General features: G+C 49.2%; 1 protein-coding gene across 3 annotated transcripts; it reads right to left on the bottom strand.

The window, feature by feature from the left end:
* Nucleotides 1-1,310: 1,310 nt before the first annotated feature.
* On the bottom strand, nt 1,311-23,841 carry LOC119858310. Of its 3 annotated transcripts, none has more exons than XM_043519387.1 (3): nt 23,714-23,841; nt 14,072-15,584; nt 1,311-14,041 (listed from the first exon to the last, which is right to left on the bottom strand). In XM_043519387.1, exons 2-3 carry the CDS (start codon nt 15,515-15,517, stop codon nt 10,958-10,960), a joined length of 4,530 nt encoding a protein of 1,509 aa, XP_043375322.1. In that variant the 5' UTR covers nt 15,518-15,584; nt 23,714-23,841; the 3' UTR covers nt 1,311-10,957. The 3 variants fall into 3 exon arrangements, with proteins under 3 accessions (XP_043375322.1, XP_043375321.1, XP_043375323.1); XM_043519386.1 differs by lacking the exon at nt 23,714-23,841 and adding an exon at nt 20,740-20,856; XM_043519388.1 differs by lacking the exon at nt 23,714-23,841 and adding an exon at nt 18,315-18,432.
* Between the last annotated feature and the right edge of the window lie 3,874 nt (nt 23,842-27,715).

Raw genomic sequence — 27,715 nt, 5'->3', positions numbered from 1 at the left:
TGTGGAACACTGCCCGGTCCCCAGCGGTTTCCACGGGCCGCATCCTTGGCACACAGCCCCAATGGCGGCACTGGTGGCACGCAGCCTGTGGGCGTGCACACAGTAGGGCAGCCCAGACACGCTGGCCGGGATGCGGGTCTCACTCAAACACGGGGCTGGGGTGAGAGGATTAGGGATATCAAGAGCCGCAGAAGGCTCCAGGGATACACGTCACAAAACAGCCCCTACCCCAGGGGCACATGGCCGAGGGGTGGTGCTGGGAGCAGAAACCAAGGGCAGCAGCATGAGACAGGAGTAGCTGGGGTGAGCCAGGTGCAGCAACCCCTCGCACCTGCCCCTGCTGGCGTAGGGGCTGGGGAGGCCCAAGGCTTGGGAGTCAGAGCCTGATGAAGTGCTGCAAGAGGGGAGCTGGGGTGAGGCACAGAAGGGGCCATGGGAAGATGACTCATGGGAGGACCATGCAGGCTCCCAGCAGGACAGCCCCAGTCACGGAGGGTGGGTGCTGGAGCTGGGCCCCGCAGAGAACTTCCTGGATGCAGGGCCAAGCCGAGAGCAGGAGCCTGGGCCCTGAGACTCCCGCTGGCCCAGCCATGAGCTGGGCAGGTCCTAATGCAAATGCCAGTGGCTGTGGGCCTGCAGCACCCACCCGCGTCGGGCCCTATTCCCTGTATAGAAACCCTTGGAATTGGTGAGTCCTCTAGGCTGGGCCCCGCAGCTCGTGGGGGGTTCACAGCTGCACCAATATCCTGTCCCTGGTCGGACACTCCCAGCTCCCACCCCCCGTCAGCGCAGGGCCACCAGCGATTTTACCAGCACCGAAGGGTCAGGGTAGGGCTTGGCTGCGCCCAGAGAACTGCTGTGCTCGCTGACAGCAGCCCCTGGCTGTTCCCTGTTCATGTTCCACGGGGAGGGATCCTTTCGCTCACACATGTTTAAAAACCCCAGTGCTCGTGCCCCGTGTGCTTTATTGAGAAGGCACTGGCAAGGGCCTGGCACGTCCTTGGGAAGGAGGCCTCACTCACATGGGGGTTACATTGGACTTTGCTGGTGATTCAGGGATTGCCTGCCATTGCTGTGGTCTTGGCTGGGCCCCAGTCACGTCCCGTGCCATTCGCCCCATGAAATCAGCACCACGCCCAGCTCCCACGGCGTGGGTGAGGGTGGGACGCATGGCTGAGGGGATAGCACCAGAAGAAAAGCAGGAGAGCTAGGGTGATTTTTTTCTGCAGGTGCTAGGAGTCAGGAACTTGAAGAGACTTGACACCCGCCAGACCCATCCACTCACCCCCCAGTTACCACACCAAGCAGGCTTCGATATCAAAGGGAAGTTTAATAAGCTGCAATAAAATAAGGACCTTTAGAAAGCTCGTTGGGTCATTATCAACGTCTAAGGAATAAAAGAAAACAAGGTGGTGGGAATCCTGAAGGAGTTTAACCAGTAACAAGAACACAACTTCTCCCAGAGTCGAACAGGAAATAAAACACAGGAACACAGAGTTCACAATGTCACTATTCAGAGACTTGAGACACAATTCAGATCACTCCAGTTCTTATAGCTCTATGTATTGTTTTAAAGCAACTCAATATAATTTTATTTTGTTATATACACTTTCCAAGGTTCTTCAGGTGAGGTATGTAAACATTAGCAAATGAAAACCTTGTTCAACACTTCCGACCCGCAATTCACAGCAGACATTTCATTTTCTTCAGTCACGCTGAAGTATTTCCTAAGACCCAGAACAGAACGGAAATGCAGATCCAAGCCAGATCCTCAAACCTATACAGTCACCAGTCTATAGTTCTCATAGCTCTTTTCTCAAGTTCACATTGATTAGGCTCATACATACAGTACCAGACAGGGGGTGGCAGGGGACTTGTATGGTCCTGGGCTTCTCATATCAGTGTCATGGGGAAACTACAAAGTTCTACAAGGGTAGCAGATGTAGATGCAGATTTTTGTTATTAAAAAGGAACTACCATTTCAAAGTTGTCAAACACTTTAAAAGGGAAAATTACTGGTTTCTACAATGTCCCGAAGGAGGAAGTTTGAGGGGCGCGGGGGAGAGTCCTATGTGACCAAGAAAACCAATATCAGGAAACAAAAGTTTGGGAGCTTTCATAAGATTTCGCTGTCTAAAAAAATCAGAAGTTAAATTAATAGAAGCACGAGACGATCCAACCTAACTGATATGCGCCAATGCAGACAGCTTGGGGCTAGGTTTGCTCTGCCTGGGGGCTAGAACCAAGACATACATCAAGGACAAAAAGAGTGAAAAAAATTCTAAACACATTTATAAATACAAAACCCTAGAACAAAATCCTCAAAAGCTACTAGCAAAGAGCCAGGGGGCATTTGGGAGCCATCCTGGGCAGGTCACGAGGAAGTCTGGCTAAATGCCTTAAGAATATCAGCACAACACAAGAACCCGGTGGGCAGGTCACCTCCTCTGTGCCTGTGGAATTACGTTTTCCACAATCAGAAGAGCAGACACAAGATGGGGACGTTAGTTAAGAGGTCCTAAGTTGCAACAGGCTAATAAGTAGCTTGGTCTGTCCTGGCCATTTTAGCGGATTCCTAAAATAATCAGGGGCTTTGCCCCAGTCAGATGCCCACTGGAATACAAGCCCGTTGCCAGCTTTCCTCCCTGGACTCCCCCAGCCTGTGTCGGGTCCAGCCCGGCCATCAGGTTCGTGATTCCCTCTCATAAGGAGACAGTGCACACAGAACCATGAACAGTGATTCTAAGCTACGAGGTCCCCATGCAAAGGCAAACCAATCTGCAGCAAGATTCCCCTGCCCCTCCATGGCCCCTGGAGACTCAGTTTTACTGACTTGAACTTATTACTAAGAATCTTATTGCTTATGGTGCCACAGCCTACTGAGTCCAGAGCCCAGCCGGCCATGTGAGGAACCAGGTCCTGCCGACTAGCCATGACCAGCTTTAAAAGATGAGATGAAGAAAAATATTTAAATGCTTTGACTTTTTAATGTTGCATCATTAAAAAAAAATCATCCCACCAGAACAGGACACTGGCCTGGTGCTTGTCTTGAGCTGAGTCCTATGTGAGGCAATGGCCCTCTGCAGCCACCCACCGGCACTTGGAACACTGAGCTGCAGAAAGAACACAAAATAAATATAAAAACTATTTACAAGCCTAGTTTTTGTGAACTCCAAGTGGGAGGAAATGCCTCAGCCTGCCCCAAAAGCTTATCAAGGAGCTCCACATTTCAATGGCTAGCTCCTGGTTACTTTACCCAGCACCGGTCATTTATACAGAGAGAGGTACTCTTACACACAGACGCTTAGAAACCAACCACAACTGGAGGGACCACGTGCTGAAAGGGTCAACAGAGGCCATCAAAACCTTGCAACTCAAGTTCTCAGACTGCCAGGACCTGGAAACTGCCAACGTGCCCAGAGACATACCCAATACCCTGGCCCCTGGCCTAAAGGGAAGGCAACAGATGTGCTCTTGAATGAGGGGAAGTCCAATATGGTGAGGCGGGGGAGACCATAACGTCTTCCAAGCCTAGGGATGATCACAATGCAGACTACGGCTCCTGAGAACATCTTAGCCCAGATGACTCATGTCACAACCCCAAGCTAAAGGCTTAGCAAAGGGAAGCGTACGAGCAGCACAGGGACATCATGCTGAGCAAAGGGCTGGGCCCAACTAAGCGCCCCTGGTTTGCAGAGCTCCAAGCTGCACAAAGCCAGGACTTTCTACGTTCAGCCTCCGGGAGGCCCTGCCTGCATTCGGGTGTGCTGTGTGCGGAAGCCTGCGTTCGGGTGTGCGGATGCGCTGGCATCAAAGGCAGCTAGGTCCAGCCCATTTTGGACATACTGCACAATCAGTAAATTGGGCTGGGACGTTCAGACTGAGAGGAGCCAATGACAAGGAGAATGTAACTCAATGGGGCAGTGACCCATTCTCTGCCTTGGTTTTAATGACCTGGCCCCATGTGTGACTGGCTCCTTTAGGTGAGCGTGCAATGCGTCACGGGGGATGGGGAACGGACCTTCCACTACCAGGGATAAAAACAGCTCAGCAAAAACGAGGTCCCATTCTTTTCCGATTGTTTTAATTCCTCACAGCTGCACCCAGTGGTGGCGACAGAGCTCTCACAAATGACAGTAATTCCAATCGTTCAATCTACCGGGACAAAGAGCTGAAATTTGGGCAGGTCCTGGGCCTTGTTCACCTGCCAAAGGTGCAAAGATAGTTGGGGGCCGAAGACAATCTCCATCCCATCAAACATTTAACAGCCAGGGAACAGCAGGAAAAGATTTTCCCTCTGGGGGTTTCCAGGACAAAACACGACAGTTGGGAAAGTTTGGTCCTAACTCTTACCACACGACTGGCAGCTCTTTCCAAAAATTCCTGGTAAATCGGTGCTACCAAAGTGGCTTGTGGGGGAGGTGTCCAAACAGAGCAATACCATTCTTTACACAGTAAACCTTAGAGTGGTGGGTACAAGTGTGTGGCGGGGAAAGGTGTACACACAGATAACCCACCCCTGCCGGGAGAGAAACTCCCTACCAGGGACCATCTCCCAGCTAGGAGCAGCTGTTGGAAGCAGTTCAGAGTCCTAGCTGTGCTTTGGGGTCTGATGTAAACATGCAGGACAAATCTCACTTGAATTCAGCAAAGTGCTTGTCACACACATTGCAAACCAAGCCATTCCCTGTAAGATGCTACGTTACAGATGCAGTGGGGCTAAAGACACTACATGGAGAATAAACTGAACCAACTGGAAAGGGAGAACAATAGGAGGGTTAGCCAGAGAAGAGGTATTTAAAGAGGAGATGTGACCAAAACTGGCCAGTTGATGTGGTGGAAATATCCCGGGAGGCTGTTCCAGATGGATGGAGTTGCAGAGAAGTATTGAGTTCATCTGAAGGGAGTTGGAAAGCAAGGGAGGCCAGTGCTAGACTAACAGGAAAGGTGCAGAAGAAGGTCTGGGGCCAGCCGAGGAGAGTGTCTTTTAGTGAACCCCAGGATGGTGATTTTGTGATGGATCCCAACCTAAGGAGAATCAGAGTGGTGTTTGAAGATGGGGGTGATGTGTCCTTGTGGCAGCTGCAGCTTTCTGCATAGGCCAGACGGTGGGATTTGGGGAAGATGGAAGAGCAGACTGTTAAGATGAGAAGTCCCAAGGCTGGAGAGCTGAGAGTGGCCTTACAGCAGATGTAAGAGGAGAGCGCAGAGTCGCAGGCCAGGCCAGGCATGGAACGAAGGCAGTCAAACACACTGCTTATCATCATCCATTAACCAACATCAGCTCCATCCTCCTTGTGTCTTCACTCTGTGAATGCTGCAGGAATTTGGAGCTGGTGGCCACAGAAAGCTCACGGCCAGCCCACTCACGTGCACCGTCAGGATGCACAGAGTAGATAGGAGGAGCACGTGTTCCTAATTAACAATAGGCAGACAGGTTCTGTACAGTATCATCTGGGTGCATGTCGAATCTCCAGCCCACAACAGTACATTACAGGCCTGCGCCAAGGGGAGATAAGGAACAGAGTGATGCAAAGATGGCCGGGGGGAAAAGAGAGGCTAACACCTGAGGCCTGGCTGCCCACATAGCTCTGTCAAACAGGTGGCACACAGGAAAAAACAGACCCTGCGGTTTCTAGTTCATCCCTGCCCCAGAATTGCCAAAGAAAGCCAGAGCCCAGTGCCCGCCAAATGACGAGTTCGACTCTGCACTTTGGAAGCTGTGGTGGCTACAGGTGTAAATGTCAGCTTGCACCCAGCGACCCATGAGAGGTGGACAGGGGAGCGTACACGTTTGTGTGTCTCCCCCCAGAGCACTGAGCCGTAGCAGGAGTCCATGGCAATGGGGACAGAGAATGCCCTGTGGGTTTTCCTCGCACTAAAAGCCCACACAGCCCACGTGGACAGCGACTGTGCTGGTTAAGAGGACTGTCTGCAGCTCTGGGACCAGCAAGGGGATGCTGCTGTCTCCGCCCAAAGGCTAACTGCTTGGCCATGACTGAAGGGTCCACAGCGTTGGGTGGCCTGTAGTCCTGTCATGGCCACTTCCTGACTGGCCAGGTCCCCCTGTAACCCCTCCCGGCCATCAGCCCCTGGGTGTGCTGGCAGAGAACGCCCAGGGTTTCGCTGGCCTTTCCTTCCACAAGAACATGCGTGCGGGAGGCTGGGGCTACTCCAGGCCCCACTCCACACACATCTACAAGTTTCAATGCCCTGCTCAGTCCATGGGGCTAGCCCCTACAGCGTCTCTGGCCAGGGCCGAGAGGGACAGCTAAGGTGGTGTGCTGAGTCAGCAAAACAGCTCCATAGGAGAGCTGCTAAAGTCCAACTCCTGCCCTTTGGGCTGGGTGAGAGAGGAGAGGGCGAAGGGGCCTCCTGGCTGGACCAGGGTTCCCTGGCCTGCAGCCAGCCAGGCTGCCTGGGCCCTGAGGAAGAGCTGGGGCCTAATCGCTCTGCAGCCAGGCTGCTCCAGGCACACAGGCCCACATGGCCAGGCTGCAGAGCCAGAGCGGGAGCTGTGTCTGGGAATGGCAGCGGAGAGCTCTGGCTGCGTTAATGTCTGGGCTGCTTGCTTGTGATGCAGATGTGCTGGGAGTGAGCGTGAGGTTCAGAGGAGAGCGAGCAGGCGCTGGGGGCGAACGCTTGCTGGTAAATAGCTGCGAGCTGTTGTGGGGCGGGGACAGCAACTCGCTCTGAGCTGGAGGGTTTACATTCTCAGACTCACACAGTTAGCACTGAGGGTACCCAAACGACTGAAAGCTTCCAAATGAACCAGCGTGGGGCAGCTGTGGCAAATGGTAACGTCTGCCCCACGCCCCTCCAAGGGCAGCATCTGTAGGGTTAACGCAGCGAGAAAGCCAGCTGCGGGCCCTGACTGGCACAGGGACAGGAGCTGCCATTGGAGAGGCACCAGGAAGGTTACATCAATGCTGGAATGGTGCAGCCTGGCCCTTCCGAAGGTATGGAATAGTCCCGGGCCCCGCCAGCCGCTCAGGGCAACCTTCAAGGCACAGCAGCCTGCCTGGCTCCGTGTTTCACCGACTATACGCAGGGCTTTGACCCACGTGTCCCAGTCTCACTCTCAAATAAATAAATAAATAAATAGGGTTTGCTTTGCAGCTGAAAGACCTGAAATTCCTTTTGCATCCTCTCTCCTCATTTCTACAGACACAAATGTGTGTACACACCCACCCACACATACACACAGTCCACTAGCCCTACCCTCCCTTCCCCTACACTGTCCCTACAGGCTAGAGCTAGACACTCCCACATTAAACACAATATGTACAACTCCTGATTAACACACTGCCGATAATCCAGCTCCCATTAAAAGCAAAGGGCGTCTTTCCACTGCCTTCACTGGGTGTTGGATCGGGCCCCTGCTTTGAGCATTCATATCTATTGGGGGACACCAACATTTCCCGTAACATCTTCGGACACAGGCTCTAGGTCTAGGAGCTGCTTGGACCCACGTGACAAACACCCGTACTCCTAGCCTGTGTTGAGCTGTGTGTATCTGACCCCTCTGCCCACGGCAGCAATGCACCCCGCCCGGTGAGGCATGGCTCAGCAGTGTTGCCTTCAGCTGCCCCAGTGGTGTTTCCACTGCTGAGTACTGTGTACCCCGGCAGGGCTTAGTGCTCTGAGTTCTGGGCTGCCTTCTCTTAAACCTCTCAGCACTGAACACACACACACACACACACACACACACACACACTCCACCCCCTCATGAGAAGGGGAGGTGAAAGGACACAGTCAGAGGCCTGCAGGGGAGACAGGAAGATTTTCTTTTCTTTTCTTACTGTAGCCACCTGGGAAGAGAGTCTCCCCTGTTTCCAGTGACTGTGTCCTAGCTGGGCACCACTGGCAGGTGGGCATGGCTGTCCTATTCGCAAGATGGGCACACTGGCCAGTCTCTCATCCCAGTCAGACTCTAATCCAAATATGCCAGGAGTAACGTGGCCAGGCCCCTGGGCAATGTCAAACAGTGCCCTCAAGAATCTGCTGGGCAAATGCTTCCTTCTCCCGTAAAAAGGGAACTAAGCCAAAGGCAGGGCAGACAGCGAGCTGACCTGAACCAGTGACAAGCTATCGCAGGAACCGTGAGTGCTAGAACCATGCCCTAGAGCCCAGCCATCACGGCCATGGTACAAGCATGTGTAGCTAGCCTTGGAGACTTAACAGGCGATCTGCAGCACTCCGCTGCCCAGAAGTGCTGTTTCAGCTCACTGTTCTCATATTTGTCACTCCCCAGCCTGAAGCTGGACATTAAACTAGTCTACAGTTCCTTGCAGGTTGTGAAGGCTACACATGACTAGGAGAATGCTCTGAAATTCTAACCTCATAGAACCTACCAACTTTTCTTTACACTCTGGCATACACGAGAAAAATGATAGGGAGGATAAAGGGTTTATTGGCATGAAGTTGGATAGCGCACAGACAAGAGAGATCTGCGCGCGCGCGCACACACACACACACACACACACACACACACACACACACACACACACACAGAGTGTGTCTTTATGAAAGAAGCCCAGACTACAGAAAACAAGAAGATTCTAGATCAGAATAAAAATAAAAATAAAAGAGAGCCAGCTTTCCCCTTTAACAGCTGAGGACCAATCCTTCACCTGCAGGTACAGTCGCCCTCTCCTTAAATGCCTTTAGATCTGTTCTGTTGCAATGCCTGACATATTTAATATGCACAGTAAAATAAAAGTAATTGATAACTTCATATTAACCTGTACAGGGCTGGCAGGCCTGGCAGCCACAAAATAACTGTCCAGCATTTACTTTATTCAGCATGATTTAAAAAATAACAGCTCCTTAAAGATCAGTGATTTCCAAGCCCACATGACCCTGGGCTGTGGCTGCAGCACCCCTGGTGCAGGTGCCCACCCGTCTCAGCACATGGCACTCTCCAGAACATGGGGCGTGAACTACTGCACTGGAAAGAGTGCTGTGGAGTCTCCAATGCTTAGTTTCATCCCCTGTGCTAAATGGATCCAGCAAGAGATTAAAGACAATTAATTATCCACTTTCTGTCTCCAATAATGAGCTTTGTTATCTGAGGTTCAACGCTAACCGTGAAAATCAATTCCTCTGCAACGCAGCCCTCTCCACACCCCAAAAGGCATGCTTTTCTCTGCAGACAGTAAAGCTCTCTGAGGGGAGGGCCTAGTTTAAGTTGGTTATTATAACAAAGATATGCATGTATATTCAGATCTTGCTAGGACAATGGCAGCTGGAAGCTATTCTCCAAAGGTCAGGAGATTTCAGAGCCTTCACAATCAGATTTCAGGTGTTGAACCTAGTGAATGGAAGGAAGTTTGCTTAGAAACTTGCGCAAACAGCCCTTCTTTTGTACCAGCTTGAAGTGGAGATTTTGAAATAAAATGGCTGGCCTTGAGCTTTTAAACTTAGGCACAGAGTGGGAGCTGACGCCATCATCTTACAGCTGCTTACACAAGAGGCGGGAGGGGGGATTTTCAATATAAAACTCCCCACCTCCGTCCCAATTAGCTCCACCGCCAGTGTCTGCTGTGGGAATATGATTATTTGCATTTCTAATGGTTTTCCTGTGTATCAGCTGTTACTCTTAGTGTTTCTCCACTGGAAACTATTGCTTGACCTTTAAGCAGTGCATGGTTTGTGTTGATTAGACCTTCAAGGATATGTTTGCAAGCCAGTGCAAGGCGGGGTGTACAGATTGCCTGGGCTGTTCTGACAGTGAGGAGAACTATCCGATCCTAGACTCTACAGCACACCACAACACTGGCAGGAACCAAAACAGCTTCACTTTATTTTAAAATGAGATTGAAGTTAATTAAAAAAAAAAAAAGAATCTGATACTTTAAATCTCAGCATTATTCAAAGACAACATAAAAAATTTTTGCCTTAAAATACAGGTGTTCTGTGGGAGTTGGGGAGACAATGTGGGGAGACTAAAGATTTCCCTTTCACACAGACTGACTAAATAATGAGTGGAAATCTGCGCTGGCTTTTCACAGGAAGGAAAATACCCGATTATGAGTGAAAAGCTACTGTCATAGAAAGTAGAAATCCACATGGAGAGGTGCTATGAAACAAAATGCTGATCGGAGAGGGCGTTTTGCCCAACAGTCAGACACAGTGGGACCAATTCACCCCTGATGTACTGGAGATCCCCAAGGATGAGTTCAGCCCACTGTCCTGCAAACAGCGGGAGATGCTACCGAACTAGCACCAATATTCCAAGCAGTAACCCCTTTACCACGTCGGTTTTGATCAGACCACACTACCTCAAGGCTTAAAAAGCAGCAGAGTAGAAGTAGCTGTCTAACCCTAAAGACCATAAATTATACACAAGTGGCCAACAATTAATATCTTTAAACAGTTACCAACCGTCTAGCCCACCACCTGCTGCTAATGAACGGAGTAATGACCAATTACCCCTACCCTCTCTGGCTAGAAGAAAAATGCTTTTGGTTTTGCTTCCAATGTCACTCACAAACAAACAGTCAGGATGTTTAATGCAAAGGGAAGAGTTTGTGTGCACGCCCCTCAAAAGGCTGCTGAAAGCTACTTTATGTGCATGAAGGTGGTTTCCTTTCTGCTACAGTACAAGTGCTTGTGCATCAAGTATAAAATGCAAGCCTTTAAATCACACAGACTAGCTTTTTTATTTATTTGTTTAAAAATGATAAATAAGGCACTGTACTTTTAACTAAAACTGCCTGGTTCCAAGCTTAAAACCCAAGGAACATTCAAATTGCAGTAACTTCCCTCCTCAACAGTAGAGACAGACAGCTCTCCTCTCTGTCTGAGACACACCTTCTGATGCCTAAAATCACGGGTGTAATCCTTTAACTGCGGATTTTTAAAGGCTTGCTACAGCTTATAAAAGCAGCTTTAGTTAATGCATGATCAAGGGTTACTACTATACAACAGTTTTACATGGCTACCATTCTCTTGGTTATTTTGCATCCAGTCGTGTTCGCTTGCTGTGTGAACAGTCAACTTTTGCCCTTAACTTTCTCTTGCCCTGGGACGTGCTGCTCTCTTGAATTTTCTTCATAGACCTTGTCAGAGTTTTCCCACTGCTGGGCTTCTTATCGGCTGCTTTCTGTGACCTGGTAGAGGGCTCTCCCATCAGTTTCGGCTTTGCAGATTTTGTGAGCCCTTCCTGGCTGGGCGGGGGTGCAGCTCTTTTGACGGGGTTCTCTTTGACTTTAGGGATGGGGAGTCTGCCTTTGCCAAGCTGCCGTTTTGGGACTCTCTTCTCTTTCGAAGATACCTTTTTCTCAAGCTTAATGCTTCTTTCCATGGCAGCCTGCTTTCTGGTAGCAGGAGCTTTCGGGGGAACCTCGGAATGTTTTACTTTGCTGCCCTTTTTAGCTGGAAGGCTGTCTTTACTGGAGGAGCGAGACAGCTCTGGTACAGTGCTCTTCTCCCGCAGCGTTCTCTTCTTTCTGCCAGGCTGAGGGTCATCTTTGGGCAAGGAGTCCTCCTGGGACCTGCTTTTCCCTTTTCTTCCCTTCACTGCTGCTTCCGCTCGCATGGACTTAGCAGGAAACACATCTGCTTTGACTTGCAAGGCCAGCTTTGGAGACATCAGTGGGTTGATGCAGACACTTTTCCGGCTTTGCTTACTTTCTACTGAAGGATGATCAGCAGCACTGTCCCCCTTTCTCTCATTCTTTGCCAGGCGGTGCTGGGCTCGCAGTTTGCCCCTCAGATTGGAGTATTTCCGCAGGATCCTAGTGCTGGCCTGCGTTGGCAGACTTGGAGGGGGCTGCATGTTTCTGTCTTCACCAGCTTCTTCTGAGCTAGCCTCACAAGGAGGCATCTGGTTGGGACTGGCAGCTTCCCCAGGCTCCATACTGTCAGCATTCTCCCGAAGCCTGGCCCATAACTTTTGATTCTTCAAGTTATTTTTAGCAGGGGTAGTTGCAGCAAATTTCTTGAGGTGTTTTTTTAAGCGTTCAGCTTGCAGTGAGCTGGGATACAGGCTGGAAGAGCAATACTTCTGCAGGGGGATCTTGATGGGGGGAACATCTCCTGGGAGACGGGTATTGAGTTTCTTCACAATGACTAGTGATCTGGTTTCAGTTGTCTCCAAGAACCACCGGCAAATGTTGGACAACTTGAAGGCCTTCATAAACAGCATCTGGACAGGGGAAAGCTTTTGAACTTCAAGAGCCGCTCTACATTTCCGGGTTCTTTTCTTGCTTTTCCAAATCTCTTTCAGCTTGTCAGCTTTGTTCTTTGCTTTGGGAGCTGGCTGTGCTTCTTTTTCCAGCTGAATCCATCCTTTCTGAACTTTCACATACTGGGCATTAAAGTCAGCAATAAGTTCCTGATTCTCTTCCTCAGCACACCACTCCACAAACTTTGGTTTGTCCTCAGCCACTGTGTCCACCTCCTTCAAACCTCTGGGGTCTTTGTTCCCTGAACTGCATTCTTCCTTCTGGTTTGGATTTGCTTGCAAAACTTCCTTTCCTGGAATATTCTTTTTTGCAGTGTCCACAGGGGTAGGGGTGTGTCTCAAGTTGTAAACTGGGTGGGCCAACTTTTTATGCTTCCAAGTCTTTGATGGGATGTGTTTGCTTCCACTTTTACTACTGTGACCTGTAGGCGAATCAGTCAGATCTTTATACTGTACCTTTCCAGCATCTACAGCATTGTCTGGGTTCTCCACATCACCTGGTTTCTCATCCGATTGCTCTGCATCCTGTACACCTGTTCCACTTTCCCTGGGAAGTAGAACACTTCTCTTATCAGAATTAGCCTCTACACAGATCTCAAGCATCTCCCCTGACTTACTATGGCTGGCGTTAGCAGGGAGGGCATCTTTCGATGACCCTTCTCTCTCCACTGTACCATCTTTTGCCAACATGCTTTTGTAAGTTTGCCTAGTAGTAATGCCATTTTCGTCTCCTCCCTGCTGCATGGGCTCTCTCTCCAGGACACTCCCAGTGCCTGGGCCCTGGATGTTCTTCAGCAGTGTTTTGTGGAAGCAATCCTTTGGGAAGCACACGGATGCTGCTCCATCAAGGTGCACCTCCCTCCTAAAACGTTTTGCACCGGGACTTTTAGAAAGCTTAATCTGAAGACAAGGAAGCTGCAGAGAGGTGGAAGAACCGGACTTTTCAGCTCTGCCTTCTGTGGGTGGATGGAATTGCTGGCTGCGGAGACGCCGGTCTGATGCTACGTGCACTCTCCTGCCTTTCTTTTGCTTCTTCTCTGGATTTTCTTTGGACAAGACTGTCCCCTTGCCATCCGTTTCTGAAGTGTCAGGTCCTGGTGGCATTTCGCCATTGCCATTTTCGCTATCACACAGCTTGCTGCTATCTGGTGCAGTCTCACCTGCCAAGATTCCACTGAGCTCTGCAATAGTTGGCATGGCCTCCCCTGGCTCAGGTGGGTCTTCCTGCACCTCCCTGACGTCAGCTTCTGGGTCAGCAGGAATGCTTTTGGTCACATCGGCAGACTGCAAGCTAGCAGGGGCCTCAGCCTCCAAGCTAGCAGGGGCCTCAGCCTCCAAGCTAGCAGGGGCCTCAGCCTCCAAGCTAGCAGGGGGCTGCATGGGAGGCTCCAGGTCCATGCTGGCAGGGAGCATGGCAGGAAGCTCCAGGTCTGTACTAGTTGGGGGCTCTCCAGGAAGTGCCCCAGCCAGCTCCACGTCTAGTCCAGCAGGAGGCTCGGGGTCCATGCTGGCAGGAGGCTCTGCATGGTGCACCAGGTCTGCACCGGTAGGAAGCACTAGGTCCACAGTGGTAGGAAGCTGCAAAGGAGGAGTGGGGTCCAGGCTGGCAGGAGGCGCCGGAACAGCTTGTATTTCTGAGCATGGAGAAGCTTCCTCCCTACTAGCAGCTTCTAGCAGAGAAAGAGATGTCAAATCTGCAGCCTCCCCGCTGCTGTCTTCTGTGGGCCCACAGCCCCCAGAGAGGTCAGCACTGCTGCTAGCTTGCTGGAGAACATTAGCCTCCACTTCTTCCAGTGGCTGGCACATCCTCTCCTCACTTCCTTCAGCAGCAGAGGGGCCGATGGCTAGAGGCTGCGTGGTGGCCGAGCCGCCTTCTGGTGCGGCGTCAGGGCAGGAGGGAGCAGACAGAGCCAGCAGTGGCTCAGTGTAAGCAGCTTCTCTTGACTTCAGCGAGCCGCCCTCGGTGGGCTCCTTTTCTGCTCTCTCGTTAGCTTCTCTGCTGGGGGGAGCCCCTTTGGACAGGAGGAGCCTGAGGGAAGCTCTTTTGTCAGCTTCTTGGGCTGCCTCTGAAGGCTCACCTCCAGAGAGCACCGGGCTCTGCTTAGCGCTCACTAATGCTTCCGTCCTCAGGGCCGGACCATTTCCTCTCTCTTCCACTCGGGAGCTTCTCACCAGTGTGCGGACAGTTGGTAGCTCACAGCACTCACCATTGAAATAATACCCGCGGGTGCTCTTCCGAGCTGTCCTCCGGGACGACACTGACCGCTGGCTCTCCAGGTGGCATTCAGTTATTGGCTGGCTGATATAGACAACGTCACATTGGTTGTCATAGTCATTTATTCTCAGTCCTGATGCCCTTTTGTTCTTCCGAGCTGTTTTGACGGATGAGGACCCTGTTTTAGCTCTTGAGCGCCCACTGGAGGCTTTGTGCATCACTGGCACTGGTGCAGGGGCCATCCATCCGTCTTTGGAATTCTCACATGGATTCTTGTCGCCAGGATGTGTGTGGTAGCCCCCCTTAGTCTTTCCCAGGGTATGGAGATGGTTTTCTTGCTTTGGTCTTGCATCTTCTTCATTTGTTTCTAAATCCTGATGCAAAGATGCTTTGGAGCTGCACTGTAAAGCGTTCTCTTTGTCAGCTCTTCTAGGAGAGTTCACTGGAAACCCTGAATCCCAACCCTCTTCTGGTAAAGCTTTGAAAGAGTTCTTCTGAGATCCCAGGCAGCTGTCTGAGCTGTCCTCACTGCCGTTCACATGGGCCACTTTTACAGCAATGTAGCTGTCTGCTAAGGTCTTGCCTTGGATCTGGTCTTTGTCATCCTCACACTTTCTGACACCAGTCTCTTGCTCCTGTCCAGTGGTTTGTCCTTCCGGGCTCCTAGTGCCAGGATGGAAGTGCAGTGAGGAAGAGTTCGAAGTGGTGAGGTATCCTTGGGTGGAACTATCCTTTGGACTAACAGAACTAGTTCTAGTAGCGGAGAGTTCAGAGAAGTCTCTTTTGAAAGCAGTACTGAAATTCTCCGTTCTGTCCATGGATTTCACTTCTGTGTGCTGCTCCAAGGGTTGCCCTACAGCACGCAGAGGGCTAAGACGACCCACTGGGTCTCTCTCTGAGTCTGAGGAAGTAAGAGGCTTCAATTCAGAACAGGGAGCAGACTTCTTCCAATTTTCAGTGCTTTGCTGGCTACAACCAGAGCTGCATGTAGCTGCATCCATGTTTTCGGATTCAGGTAATGGCTGGCCCTCGCAGCCTGGCTGTACTTCCGTGTATATGTCGTTTAGCACACGAATGAATTGCTTCTGGTGATGTGTACACAGTCGGACCATAAACTTTTCCAGGGGAGACTTCGGCTGATTGTTAGGATCTATTGCTATTGTCTCCGCTGTATCCTCACTAGAGAGACAAAGAGAGAAACAGTCAGCAAAGCAGAGGACAGAGAATTTATGTTGTAAAACCTACAGAGACCCTTCTCCTCCCCCTTAGCAGTATATCTTTTCATATGGCAACTGGCCTTAGTGCCCTTGATACTTAGCCAGGTGTGCACATAAAGCAATCCACCCAGGAAGGCAAAGCTTTATCTGTTTGCCAGAGCAAGGGGCCTATCACTATATGTTTGGCAGCTCACTCTGACCACTCTGGAGATTGGCAGTTATCTTCTATGCACATTCAGACCCAGACTTGCATTTCGCTTTTGTCTGTCAGCTGGGACATCCCCCCCAGCCCCACAATTGGAAAGGGAAGATTTCAAGTTGTGGCCATTCTGCAGGACGCCTGGATGAGGCCATGAACAAACCGACAAACACCAGCCTCTGAGACACCCTGTCCCACAGGCGAGTTCTCCACTGCAGCTCATTGCCATTGACAACCACCTTTGGTTTGCTCCCATTGCATACACTTGCTGTGCCATTTACAGGGCTGCTGTCCAAGCCCAGCCCAAGAAGCATGGACTTCTGGGGCCCTACGGCTAGATGACCATCGTCCTACACGCTCCTCTTGTCTCTAGCCATCTCTCAGTTGGGGGTGACGATACGTACCTGCTGCACAGAGGCAACTCATTAGGATTAACCAGGGGTGCGGTTAAGGGCTCATTAATGTTTGTCCTAGTCTTTGACAGTGTAGTATTAAAGCCATGCTAGTTCCCAATTACAGCTCTTTGAATTTCCACCCATTCCTTTGAACGAGCCTGGAGGCTGGTCTCCAGCACATCTCCGGGGTCAGATACGAGGGGAAGTGGCCTATAGCTCCTTTGTTAACACCTTTCTCCCTTTTAAAAGCTAGAAGTAACAAGTCACCCCCTAGCCTTCTGGTAGCCGGTCCGACAGCAAGGACAGATCTGCCCATGCGCTAATGGAGGCATCACATCTTCTGCAATCCCTTTACATTCGGGTATGAACTGTCTGGGCTGGATGATAGTTTGGTGGATGCAATCCAAGGGGTGGCTACAAACCTCTTAGCCCCTTTGGTCCTCCCTGCAGTAATGCCCCTCTGACATCTCTGCACCTGCTCTCTAGACCCAGCGAGAACGTCTCTGGAACGCTTGCTCTCACATCCGCCCTGGGGGCCCCTGGCTCAGACCCCTCTCACACGCTGTAGAGCTAGTAGGTTCTGTCTGTTGTCTGCACCCACCCCTGGCTCCCTTCTCCTGGGAGTGCGGGGAGCATGGAAGAGGATGCTGAGGCAGAGCGAGGGCAGGTGACTTATAGAAGGAAGCACAGCAAGTCTCGGCAGAGCTGGGAGGAGAACCAGGTCTCATGGCTTCAACCACTAGATAGTGCTACATGTATGTAGCTCCAGCTGTTCTCCAACACTGACATAGGTTACCCCTACGCTAACCTGAGCAAGGTCACTTCTACTGCTAGCTGACCTGCCCCAGACTAAGCAGAGGGTGGACTATCGTTCCACGCGGATGGCCCCCTGTACATACAGTTAGACCCTTTTGCTTTTTAGCCCACCGTTTCAGTATCTCATTTTAGAAATCAGGATCACACCTAATGTGAGGAGAAGATTACCGCCCTCCTCCTGCCCGCTACTCAGGAGATCTTACACCGTCCTCTGCAGCAGCTGTGCTGACCACTGTCAGAGACATGAGACTGGGCTAGAGGGACCTGGGGCCTGTTTACATCTGCCTATGTTCCCGTATGCCCCCACCCCCTCCAGGGCGGGGTCCTCCCTGCAAGCTCTGGGAAGAGGGAACTGCTGGATTCCACTCAGCACACCTGCCGCGCCCTGGAGAATGCAGGTGCCTTTCCTGGGGAAGATCACACAGCTGTGCTCTTTTCATTCCCCTGAAGGCTCTTCACATGGCTCCAAGGTGGAGCTGAGCGCCACAGAGTGTAATGGGTAACACCCCTGCGAGGCTATCCCTGTGTTACAGACAGGCTAAGTGACGGGCCCAGCTGGGGTCACACTGCGAGTCTCTGGCAGAGCCAGGAAGTGAATCAGGGCCACTGGTGCTAGGCTAGCCCTGGCCTCTCTCTATCAGCCCCTGCCCGTTTGAAGGGCAAGATGTGTTGTTATCCTGGACGCCCCACATTTAACCCCCTTCCCTCCCCACGGTCCAAGCTACAACCAAATCACATAGGCCTGTGAGCTGAGAGCGCCTGGGTTAAATTGGATGGATTAGTACTTGCATGGGAGACCTCTAAGGGAATGCTGAAGTGAGGCTGGTGACGGGAGGCAGTCGCTATGGACTAACCATCCCTGCATGGTCCTCAGGGGCTCGACTGCCCGGGATTGTTAACAACCCATGGAAAATGAATGGCCAAGCCCTCCCAGCCTGGCCAAGTCACTCCCCAAGTTCCACCAACAATTTCAACTGGATCCGGGCTCTTCACCCCCTCCTGTCTGAAACAATCAGTGTGGCTGCTAGACCGTGCCTGGGTTTCAGATGAGGGAAGCCTGCATAAGTCAGTCCTGTATAATGTGCCACACAGTGTCATTAGATGGGGGCAGGGGCTGGTTTTGACTAACCCTCCTAGGTTCCATGGTATTAAAAATAAATAATAATAATGCCATTAGCTTCTCTCTTCTTCCTCATTTCCTTTTCATGCTAAATAAATAGCTCTAGTCTTTTTAATCCTCTCTCTTTAGGAAACTCCCCCCCCCCACCATTCATTTTGTTACTGTTCCCAGCTCTTCTCACTTTCTGCTGGATCCTGTTTTGGGCTGAGTGATCACCACTCACTGCGGGATTCAAGGGAAGGGCAGAGAACAATAATAATGGCTTCTCTGGAGAAAGTCCAGAGAAGAGCAACGCAAATGACGGAAGGTCTAGAAAACATGACCTATGAGGGAAGATTGAAAAAATTCGGTTTGTTTAGTCTGGAGAAGAGGAGGCTGAGAGGGGACATGAGAACAGTTTTCAAGTACATAAAAGACTGTTTCAAGGAGAAGGGAGAAAAATTGTTCTCGTTAACCTCTGAGGATAGGACAAGAAGCAATGGGCTTAAATTGCAGCAAGAGAGGTTTAGGTGGGACCTTAGGAAAAACTTCCTAACATTCAGGGTGGTTAAGCACTGGAATAAATTGCCCAGGGGGGTTGTGGAATCTCCCTCATTGGGAGGTTTGGACAAACACCTGTCAGGGATGGTCTAGATAATACTTAATCCTGCCATGAGTGCAGGGGACTGGACTAGACGACCTCTCAAAGTCCCTTCCAGTCCTATGATTCATACATGTTTCCTGTAATACATCCTAGAATTCTATTGCCATTAGTATATTTTCAATAACACCCACAATACACTAGGCCTCTTCTTGACATACATGAAGGCAATACTCCTGAACCAGAGAGCTTATAGACAGACAAAGGGTAGGAGATGGGGAAAAAAGAGGTCAAGCTAGTAACTGGACATGTTAGAAAATATAGTGTGTTGCTAACACAATGAGTGTCTGGTCTATGTGAGAGAGCTCTGGAGAGCACTCCCCAGTGAGCATCACACAGTTACTTGTGGGTTCCTAGTCCCTTTTCTACAGCTACTAATCACTGGGTTGGTGTCTTCAGTGATCTCTCCCCAGGAACCCTTAGGGTCTGATCCGAAACCCACTGGAGTCTGTGCAAACACTCCCAATGGACTGCAAGTGCTGAATTCAAAGCCCATTTGGGTATTTGCACTCCCAACCTCAAGATGTTATACTGAGGCCAATCAATGTGCAAGCAGCTCACACTGCTCTTCCCAGAATGCATGACTCTGCACTGGTCTAGGTTGGATTTCATCTGCCATCATGTTTCCTAGTTATCTCACTTTGTTAGATCCTTCTGAAGCTCCTCGCTCTCCTCCCTAGTCTCAGCCACCGCACAGAATCATTTCATTTACAACTTCAGCATCTTACAACCCACCCCTTAAGAACATAACAGCAGCCAGACTGGGCTAGGCCAATGGTTCATCTAGCCCAGTATCCTGTCTTCTGACAGTGGCCAGTGCCAGGTGCCCCAGAGGGAATGAACAGAACAGGGAATTATCCAGTGACCCATCCCGTCACCCATTCCCAGCTTCTGGTAGTCAGAAGCCAGAGGCACTCAGAGCATGGGGCTGCATCCCTGCTCACCCTGGCTAACAGCCATTGATGGACCTGTCCTCCAGGAACTGATCTGGTTCTTTTTTTAATCCACTTATGCTTTTGGCCTTCACAACATCCCCTGTCAAACAGTTACACAGGTTGGCTGTGCGCTGTGTGGAGAAGTACCTCCTTGTGTTTATTTTAAACGTGCTGTCTGTTAATGTCATTGCGTGACCCCTGGTTCATGTGTTATGAGGAGGAGTAAATAACCCTTCCTTACCTACTGTCTCCACACCCGTCATGGTTGTATAGACCTCTATCAAATCCCCCCTTAGTCGTCTCTTTGCCTGGCTGAACAGCCTTAGTCTTTTCAATCTCTCCTCACCCTTTCTTCCAGCTCTTTAATATATTTCAAACAACTGATCCCTGGGCACCCCAGGATTAAGCACTGGCTACTTTTTACTTCCCACTTCTCAGCCAGCTTTGAGTTCATAACAAGACTGTCTCGCACCCTGGTTACCAAGGGTCCTTACCAGGGTTTTGTGTAGGGCTTTTCAAAAACTTTTGAAAGAGTGAGTACATGACGCTTAGTAGGTCTCCTTCAGCCACCGCTTTAGCTCCTTCAGAAAACATCTAACAGGTTAGAGAAGCATCATTTCCCTTTACAAACGCCAGAGGTATCATTTTACTACACACAGTTTTACTCTCCTTTATCATTCTACCTTCAGCGACTGTCTGAACAGGGTTTGCTGATATTGGTGAGACACAGATTCCTGGAATCAACATCCTAAAAGGCGCAGGTACAACATTGGCCTCTCTCCAGGTCTCTGTATAGTAACTGTTTTCACTGCATGTCAGAGCAAATCCCTTAAACAGGCTTGTCCCTCCCCAGTCTGCAGAGTAACAATGGAGAAATCAAGCCTTATACCCCAACTAGAGAGAGGAGAGGGTTGGTTTCAGCCTGCCTGTTCAGAGAGAAGGGGCTCAGCAGTACTTACTCCAACTGAACGCTATTGCCATTTTCACAAGGAAGAGGCATGGGTTCTTTTACCTGTTTGAAAGCCCAGTTTCTGAGGATGGCAGCCATTTTCAAGCAGTTGGCCAGCAATCTGGCCTGAGTTTATAGCACATTCAGGGGTGTGGCTACCGACTAGCCCCACCTGTGTGACACACTCCTTTGCCTACTGTGGAATTAGCGAAGTATGCTTAAAGGAATGCTGGGATGATGGCGGATCAGGAAGTGGTTACAGTGGCAAAACAATGAACTTCTTCCTTGTTAGGACTGGTCTGGGGGGGGGGTTAAAGCAATGGTGTTTGTGAAGGAAGACCCTAGGCAGATACAGGATTTATCTGGATCTGCTTGGCATAAGGAAAAGCATGTTGTGGTCTGAAGTTGCTTGCCAGGGACGAGGTTATGAATCCTCAACAGCCAAATCTGGGAGCTCTAATCCTGGGAAAGGAAAGATGGTGATTCTCCCTTGCTTTTCGGTAACCTGGACTTGTGCAGTGACTTACATCCCCTTTGCACAGTGTGAATAACTCTCTGGGCTGTAGGGTGGGGAAGCAGCAAGTCCTCAGAGCCTACATTATGTTTGCATCACTAAGATGGTACCAAGCTCCCATTCTTAACAGCTCACGGGGCATTTCTCTCTTCTGCTTTTGCATAGTTTACTTTATTCCTGGTGTGAAGGCTGGGGGCCTGATTCTGATCTCATTTACGCCCCCATAACTCAGCTGGCACCAGCGGGGTTCACTCCTAGCTCCATTAACTTGAAGATTTACAAGGGAGGAAAAATGTTTGCATTTTGTAAAGGATATAAATAAAGGGGGGTGGTTTATCATCAATAAACTGACAGCTCCCCTCCCAAGCCACCCAGGGCCATTCAGCTGTTTCAGGGCATCCTTTGTTCAGAACTCTCCAGTTCAACACTTTCAGTCCTGGGGATTTACTTCAATATCTCATCTCCAGCTGACCCATCCCCTCTTCAGCTGGAAACAGTAGTTCTGCCTCTAACTGCGACTCATCTCCCTGGGCTGCAAAGAGCGAACTTGGGGTAGAGATTTCTCCATTACCTGCAGGAACATTCTTCTCTTCCTCAGAGCAGATCTAGCAGGGTAACTTGGTCCTTTTGGTTCCCCTATAGTTTTCAGTGCTGAGTGTAGGGTTATAGGCGTTATGGTGCAGATGAGTTGCAGGCTGCTACTTGCTTCCATTCTTGGGTCTACTGGGGACAGTGGCTCTTGGTAGTTTCCACATTACCTCGCTGCATTCCTCACTGATTTGTCTTTGTTTTGGCAGTACTGTGAACCATGAATGGTGCATGAAACAGACTGGGCGTATGACCTGCTTTGGGATAAACTGTGTTTGGGGGGCTCTTGAAGGCACCCAGTGTCCTTTAGGCAGGGTTGCCTACAGATTATGTAGATTACTGCACAGGAATCATTCACCTGCTTAGTTTATAGAAAAGAAGGTGGATGGGTGACTTGCTTATAGTGTATAAATACCTTCCTGGGGGTAGTAGAGGGCTCTTTCATCTAGCAGAGAAAGGCAGAACAAGAGGCAGGGGCTGGAAGCCGAAGCCAGGCACAATTAAGAATCCAGCACACATTTTTAACAGTGGAATGAACTCCCGAGGGAAGTGGCAGAGTCTCCACCTCTTGGTGGCTTCAGACCCGGACTGATGACTCTCTGGAAGACATGCATTAGCCAAACAAGTTAATTGGCTTAACACATGGGTAACGAGATGGATTATAATGGCCTGTATTACACAGGAGGTCAGATTAGATGATCTAATGGTCCCTGCTGTCCTTAACCTCTATGACCCTCTCTCCAGGATCTTTCCTCACTTGTCCTCTTTCTCTGGGGATGGAGCTCAGGGGTTTCTTACTTGGATGGACACAAAGAATGCATCACCCTTTCAGGGTGGTCTCTGGAGAAGCTATGGCCAGGGACAGTCCCTGCTAATGCAGTTCTGCTACCAGAGTACACAGTGACTGAGTATCTGCTAGGAACACGGGAGCTTTATGTGGATCTGTGAGGATCACCCATGTTTGGGGACAGGCCCCAGCCAGCTGGTCAGGAACTCAACAAGGGGATCTTCAGAGAGATTTACTCCTGGGGGGAATGGGCTGCTCCAGCACTAAGATTACTAGTCTCACCCCAGAAAGTTACAGTGATTGCTGTCATTCCAGCTTTGAAGCCACTCATGCTGAGCTGTAACTAGATGTTTTAATGACCCCTTCTTGCACATACTTCACTAGTTTACTGGTCTGCACCACCTCAAATCCCTGCCTCACTCTGCTGTCCCAGTCACACATACGGCTCCAGTTCCACTGCTGCGTACACAATTTCACGTGTACACTGGGTAGCCCTAGTAGATTCCCTGGCCTGACACAGATGCTATTAGCACCTACTAGCTTTCCTTCTTTTCAGTTTGTCACTGAGGGTGGCAGAGAAATCCAGGGGCAGTAGCTGTTAGCTGTACAAATGCAGCTGTTGCTATGCAACAGTCATGGTGTAGCAATTAATGCTCAGCAAAATGGGCTGTGCTCTGAAGCAATTATGCATAGCTGGATGCTGTAATCCATTTGTTTGCATTGAGCCTCCACTGTTTTGTAGAGTCCACAATCATTCCTTCCCCAGCTCTCACAAAATCCAGGGGCTCTTATACAGGGTGAGCAGACATAAATGATCTAGCCCATAAAAGGCACTTATTTATTTCTCAGTAATAACTAGGGACTGCCCGGGTATGGAGCATGGCAGTGGAGGGCAGGGAGGAAACAACTGATTATCCGCAGTGCACTCTGTAGCTCTGAAGGGCTCTTCCTTTAACTCATTTTACCCTTGCCATTACTGTTTATGGAGTTACCCTGCTCCTCCGGATTTGTACACAGGATGCACATCGCTATGGGCAGCCTCTTGCTGAAGGAGCCCAGGATCCTGTGTGTGTCTTCTGGGGACAGGGAGAAAGAGAAAGGGGGGTATGGGGGAGTGAGAGGAGTGCAACTGTTTTACACCAACCTACCTGGAACGCTGGTCTCCAAAAACCTGTCCATTGGCACCGCAATATTCCTATTTCCCACCCCAAGAGTCTCTCTATTGAACATGAAGCCTGGGTCTTTTTTTTTTTTAAGCCCCTGAATATCAGTTTGATAGATTATAAGTTTACAGATATGTTTTGTACCTCAGAGGCACAAGAAGAAGCAGCAGAACAGAAGTTCAAGGCTAAGTGTTTCTGTTCCTTTCAGACCACTCTAAGCACCACGATTATATAGTTCCTGAAAAGAAACAAAACATAGCTATAAACTTATAAAATCCAACTGAGTATCTTAATGGGCAGACTTTCCCCCTCCCTCTTCTGCGATCATGCAGATGACTGTGATGGACAGGAGCGCACAATGTACTACACCCTGCCAAAGCAGGGAGGGGAGCGTATCCAACCAATCAAACCAACGGGGCAAAAGGAATCTGCTTAAAATTGGAGCCCTGCTTTGTATTTTAGTTGTGCAGGCAGGTTTGCCTTTAGAACACAATTAAAGGAACAGATGACATTTTTCAGGACTCATGAGTAGTACTATATCTGACCTGACTATTTCTACAGCAATTTATCAATCCAAGACACATTAGTGTACTTTAAAGGTATTTACAAGTATTGTCATTGTAACCTATGTTGAGATACTGGTTTGGTCTACATTTAAATGTTTTGCCCCCAGAGCTATGGCAGTTAGGAGTGTGAAAAAACAAAGCAAAAAATCCTGCTAATCAACAGAGCTATGCTGGCAAAAGCCCTTGTGTACATGCAGTTACACCACCAAAAGAAGCCCTTTTGCTGGTATAGCTTATTTCATTCGGGAAACTGGCATACGTTCTACCAACAAAAGAATTCTTTTGCACCCAGTATAAGCTGCATCTCCACTAGGCGGGTTTTTTGGTATAGCTTTTCTAGTGTATACAAGGCCTCAGTAATTAAGTTTGTTTTGGATGAACCAGTTTAGTTGTAACACATTTCAGTGCTCAGCATATGCTTTGAACTTAACACTTCCCAGTAGAAGAACGGGGTAGTTTACAAAAAGAAAAGGAGTACTTGTGGCACCTTAGAGACTAACAAATTTATTAGAGCATAAGCTTTCGTGAGCTACAGCTCACTTCATCGGATGCATCTAAGGCGTCTCTAAGGTGCCACAAGTACTCCTTTTCTTTTTGCGAATACAGACTAACACGGCTGCTACTCTGAAACCTGTCATTATGCGGGGTAGTTTACAACTCTGTTGGTGCTGAGGTGATTCTGTCTGACTGCAGAGAAAACAGATGAGCAGGGCAGACAGAGGACAAAGTGAGGGAATGTTTTCTTAACTTAAATTGAAAGCTTAAGTGCTGCAGAGCACAAGCAAAATAGCTACAGAAAAAGACCACAGGCCAACTGAATTTTCAAGGCCCCTGGATTTCTGCTCTCACTAGTGACGTGCTTTGGGGATTTATAAAGCGTGCGTTTAAACTAAAAGCAGAAAGAAAAAAAGTTGCAGGGATTTTTTGCAAACTGCACTTGCTCAACAATTTACGCAGGATGTACAATGAATCAACTGGCTCAGATAAAACAGCAGGCACCCAACCCTGGGGCAGACTTTTAACCCTTCAGAGTATTCGTTTTGTAGAGGGATTACACATTTAAAGCAACCTTCTTCCCCACCTGTATCCAAACAAAGCCAGGAAAGGCCAATATAGCTTTTACACAATTAAAACCAAACACAATCCATAATACGCTCTGTTTCTGCAGTGCTCCTGTCTCTGCTCCCTTCCACCTCACTCCTGTACAGGGGTTTATCACCAGTTGTGACACATCTAACATTAGCCTCGCTGGGGCTAATTAAAAACCTTGCCATAGAGCCAGTGTGTTTAAAACCAGGGGAAATTTATCAAGCTGCAAACATTGCCCCACGTACTGGCTTTCAAGGGCTTTTCAGAATTGTCCTGACTAATTTCTCTAATTACCAAGGACATTTGGGATTTTTCTTTTAAGGGGTGGAAAAAGAAATCAGCATGAGTGCTCCTGCGTGAGGTGGTTCGAACAGCATCAGCGCTGAGGATGGCATTATGGAAGATGGTGGTACCTAGCTACTACAGTGAGGTGTATATTAGAAAGCCAGAAGACAGCTGGCAAACCACATCAGCCGTGCAGAGCTCTTCAAAGGCTTTTCACAGCATTGCACATTTTTTAAATGTAAAAGCACCTGGACACGACTCTAGAGAAGGACATGCAGGGAACAACCCCTTTGCTAAGCAGGAGGACGCATTGTCCGATTGAATGATTCACAGAAGAGGCAAGTGGCATCTGAATCTCCCCATAGGAGGGTACTGTGTAGACAGCTCTACTCCACATCTCCAAACACATCATCGCTGCTACCTGGTCTGGGCTCTGGTAAATCAGGAACTGAAGCACTAAGGCCCAGATCCTATAGTCAGATTTCTATGCCCAGACACTGAAGTTATTAGGGGCTCAGTGGCAGGATGGGGACCTTATAGCTTGTGTTCATTAGGGATTTTTGCACCACTGTAACTACCCCAGCACAAACCCTCACCAGAGATGCCCTGCGCTAGGGTCACATAGGGCTTACACCAGGGTACATCTCACAAACGAGAGCCTCACTTTATGCTGGTGCGTGTAAACATCTCTAGTGCAGATGACCCCAGAGCCATTCCAGAACCCAGCCCTGTAGCCCTAGCACTAAGCACTGCCACCATCCAACACAGGGAAACTTCAAGGGTTTTAGTCTCATGAATCTTGCAGAAACAGGCAAAAGTGAGGCAGGGTTTTTTGCTCTGAAGATGTAAAAGATCAGATGCAGCAATTAGTTATAGCACCTTAGACTGCTAAATATACAAGCAGCACAACTGCAATTATTCAAATGTCAGGAGGGACATGCTGAATAAAGACTGGAGAATAGTGGGAATCTTCGGTGTAATTAACTGACGTTTGGGAATGTGACCCCATTTCAGATAACAGGGAGTTTTAGATAACTGAGCTTTGGATAGACAAGGCTGTACTGTAACAGAAACACTTCTGTAACCTCAACTTTAGTATTCTCTACCCACAAATGCTGAAATTTACTGCCTAAGAATATATTTTGAAATATGAATGACCAGTTTCAGAAATATGTCAGCATCTCCAGCCAACTGCTGTCCTTCAAGTGGCAATTGACTTTTTGCTGATACTCCATCAGAAGGACTGCTGGTTGGGAAGTAGGTTAAGACAAGGAAAATGCATTTCACCATTGGAATGCTTGGGGAATAAGACTAACTCAAAGTTGATGGCTAAAGTAAGTTCTATTTTAAATGTGGGTTAACTTAGCTGTTGTTCGACTGCTATTAAATGATACAGGTTAATTTTGCAGTAGTTAGACAACTGTTAAAACAAAAACATTAATAGGAAATCTTTGAATTTCTCATGCATTCCAATGAAGAGGAGCATTTCCTGTGTCCTAACATACCTCGTTCCCTATTAAGTTCAAGTTTCTTATCCTAACCTTCAAAGCTCTGCACATCTTCATCCTACCTACATCTTTGTTCTCATTTCTTATTACCCCGATAGCTCTTCTTTAGCTTCCTAGTTCATCCTTATGTCTTACAGATTTTGCTCCCCTGTCCCTGAAGTTTCCTTCTCAGCTCACTGGCCCAAGAGGGCCTGCCCTCTCCAGCCATATCTCTGGACAAAATTCAATGCTAGCGCAAGGCTCACAAACCCCAATCCTTGTCCAGAACATGCCATCTCCCATCCCTCTAAGTAAGCACTTCACCCCAAGTCTCGCAGGGTGTTTCAGTGTCCAGTTTTTGCCTGGGTAGACTGTAAGCTACTTAAAGCCCAAACCCTGTCTTTAACAGTACCGAACATGCTGTCATCATTTAAACAACTATTTTTCTTTGAGACCGTTTATTATATTTAAAGCATGCAAACGCCACCCAGTGCTTATGACGCTGACCAATATCATCTCATTGTTTTCTTGTGCTCCATGGCTAGGGCTCCTCTGTGCTA

Source organism: Dermochelys coriacea, chromosome 7 (genome assembly GCF_009764565.3).
Source record: "Dermochelys coriacea isolate rDerCor1 chromosome 7, rDerCor1.pri.v4, whole genome shotgun sequence".
In the NCBI taxonomy this organism is placed as follows: Eukaryota; Metazoa; Chordata; order Testudines; family Dermochelyidae; genus Dermochelys; species Dermochelys coriacea.
The sequence above is the reverse complement of the archived record's forward strand: the minus strand, read 5'-3'. Positions and strand labels throughout refer to the sequence as shown.

Coding starts and splice junctions, on each gene's coding strand:
- LOC119858310 (XM_043519387.1), bottom strand. CDS start 15,517: ATGGTCCGACTGTGTACACATCACCAGAAGCAATTCATTCGTGTGCTA. Junction 14,042..14,071: donor CTCCCTCCTGCCCTGACGCC/GCACCAGAAGGC, acceptor GCCACCACGCAG/CCTCTAGCCATCGGCCCCTC.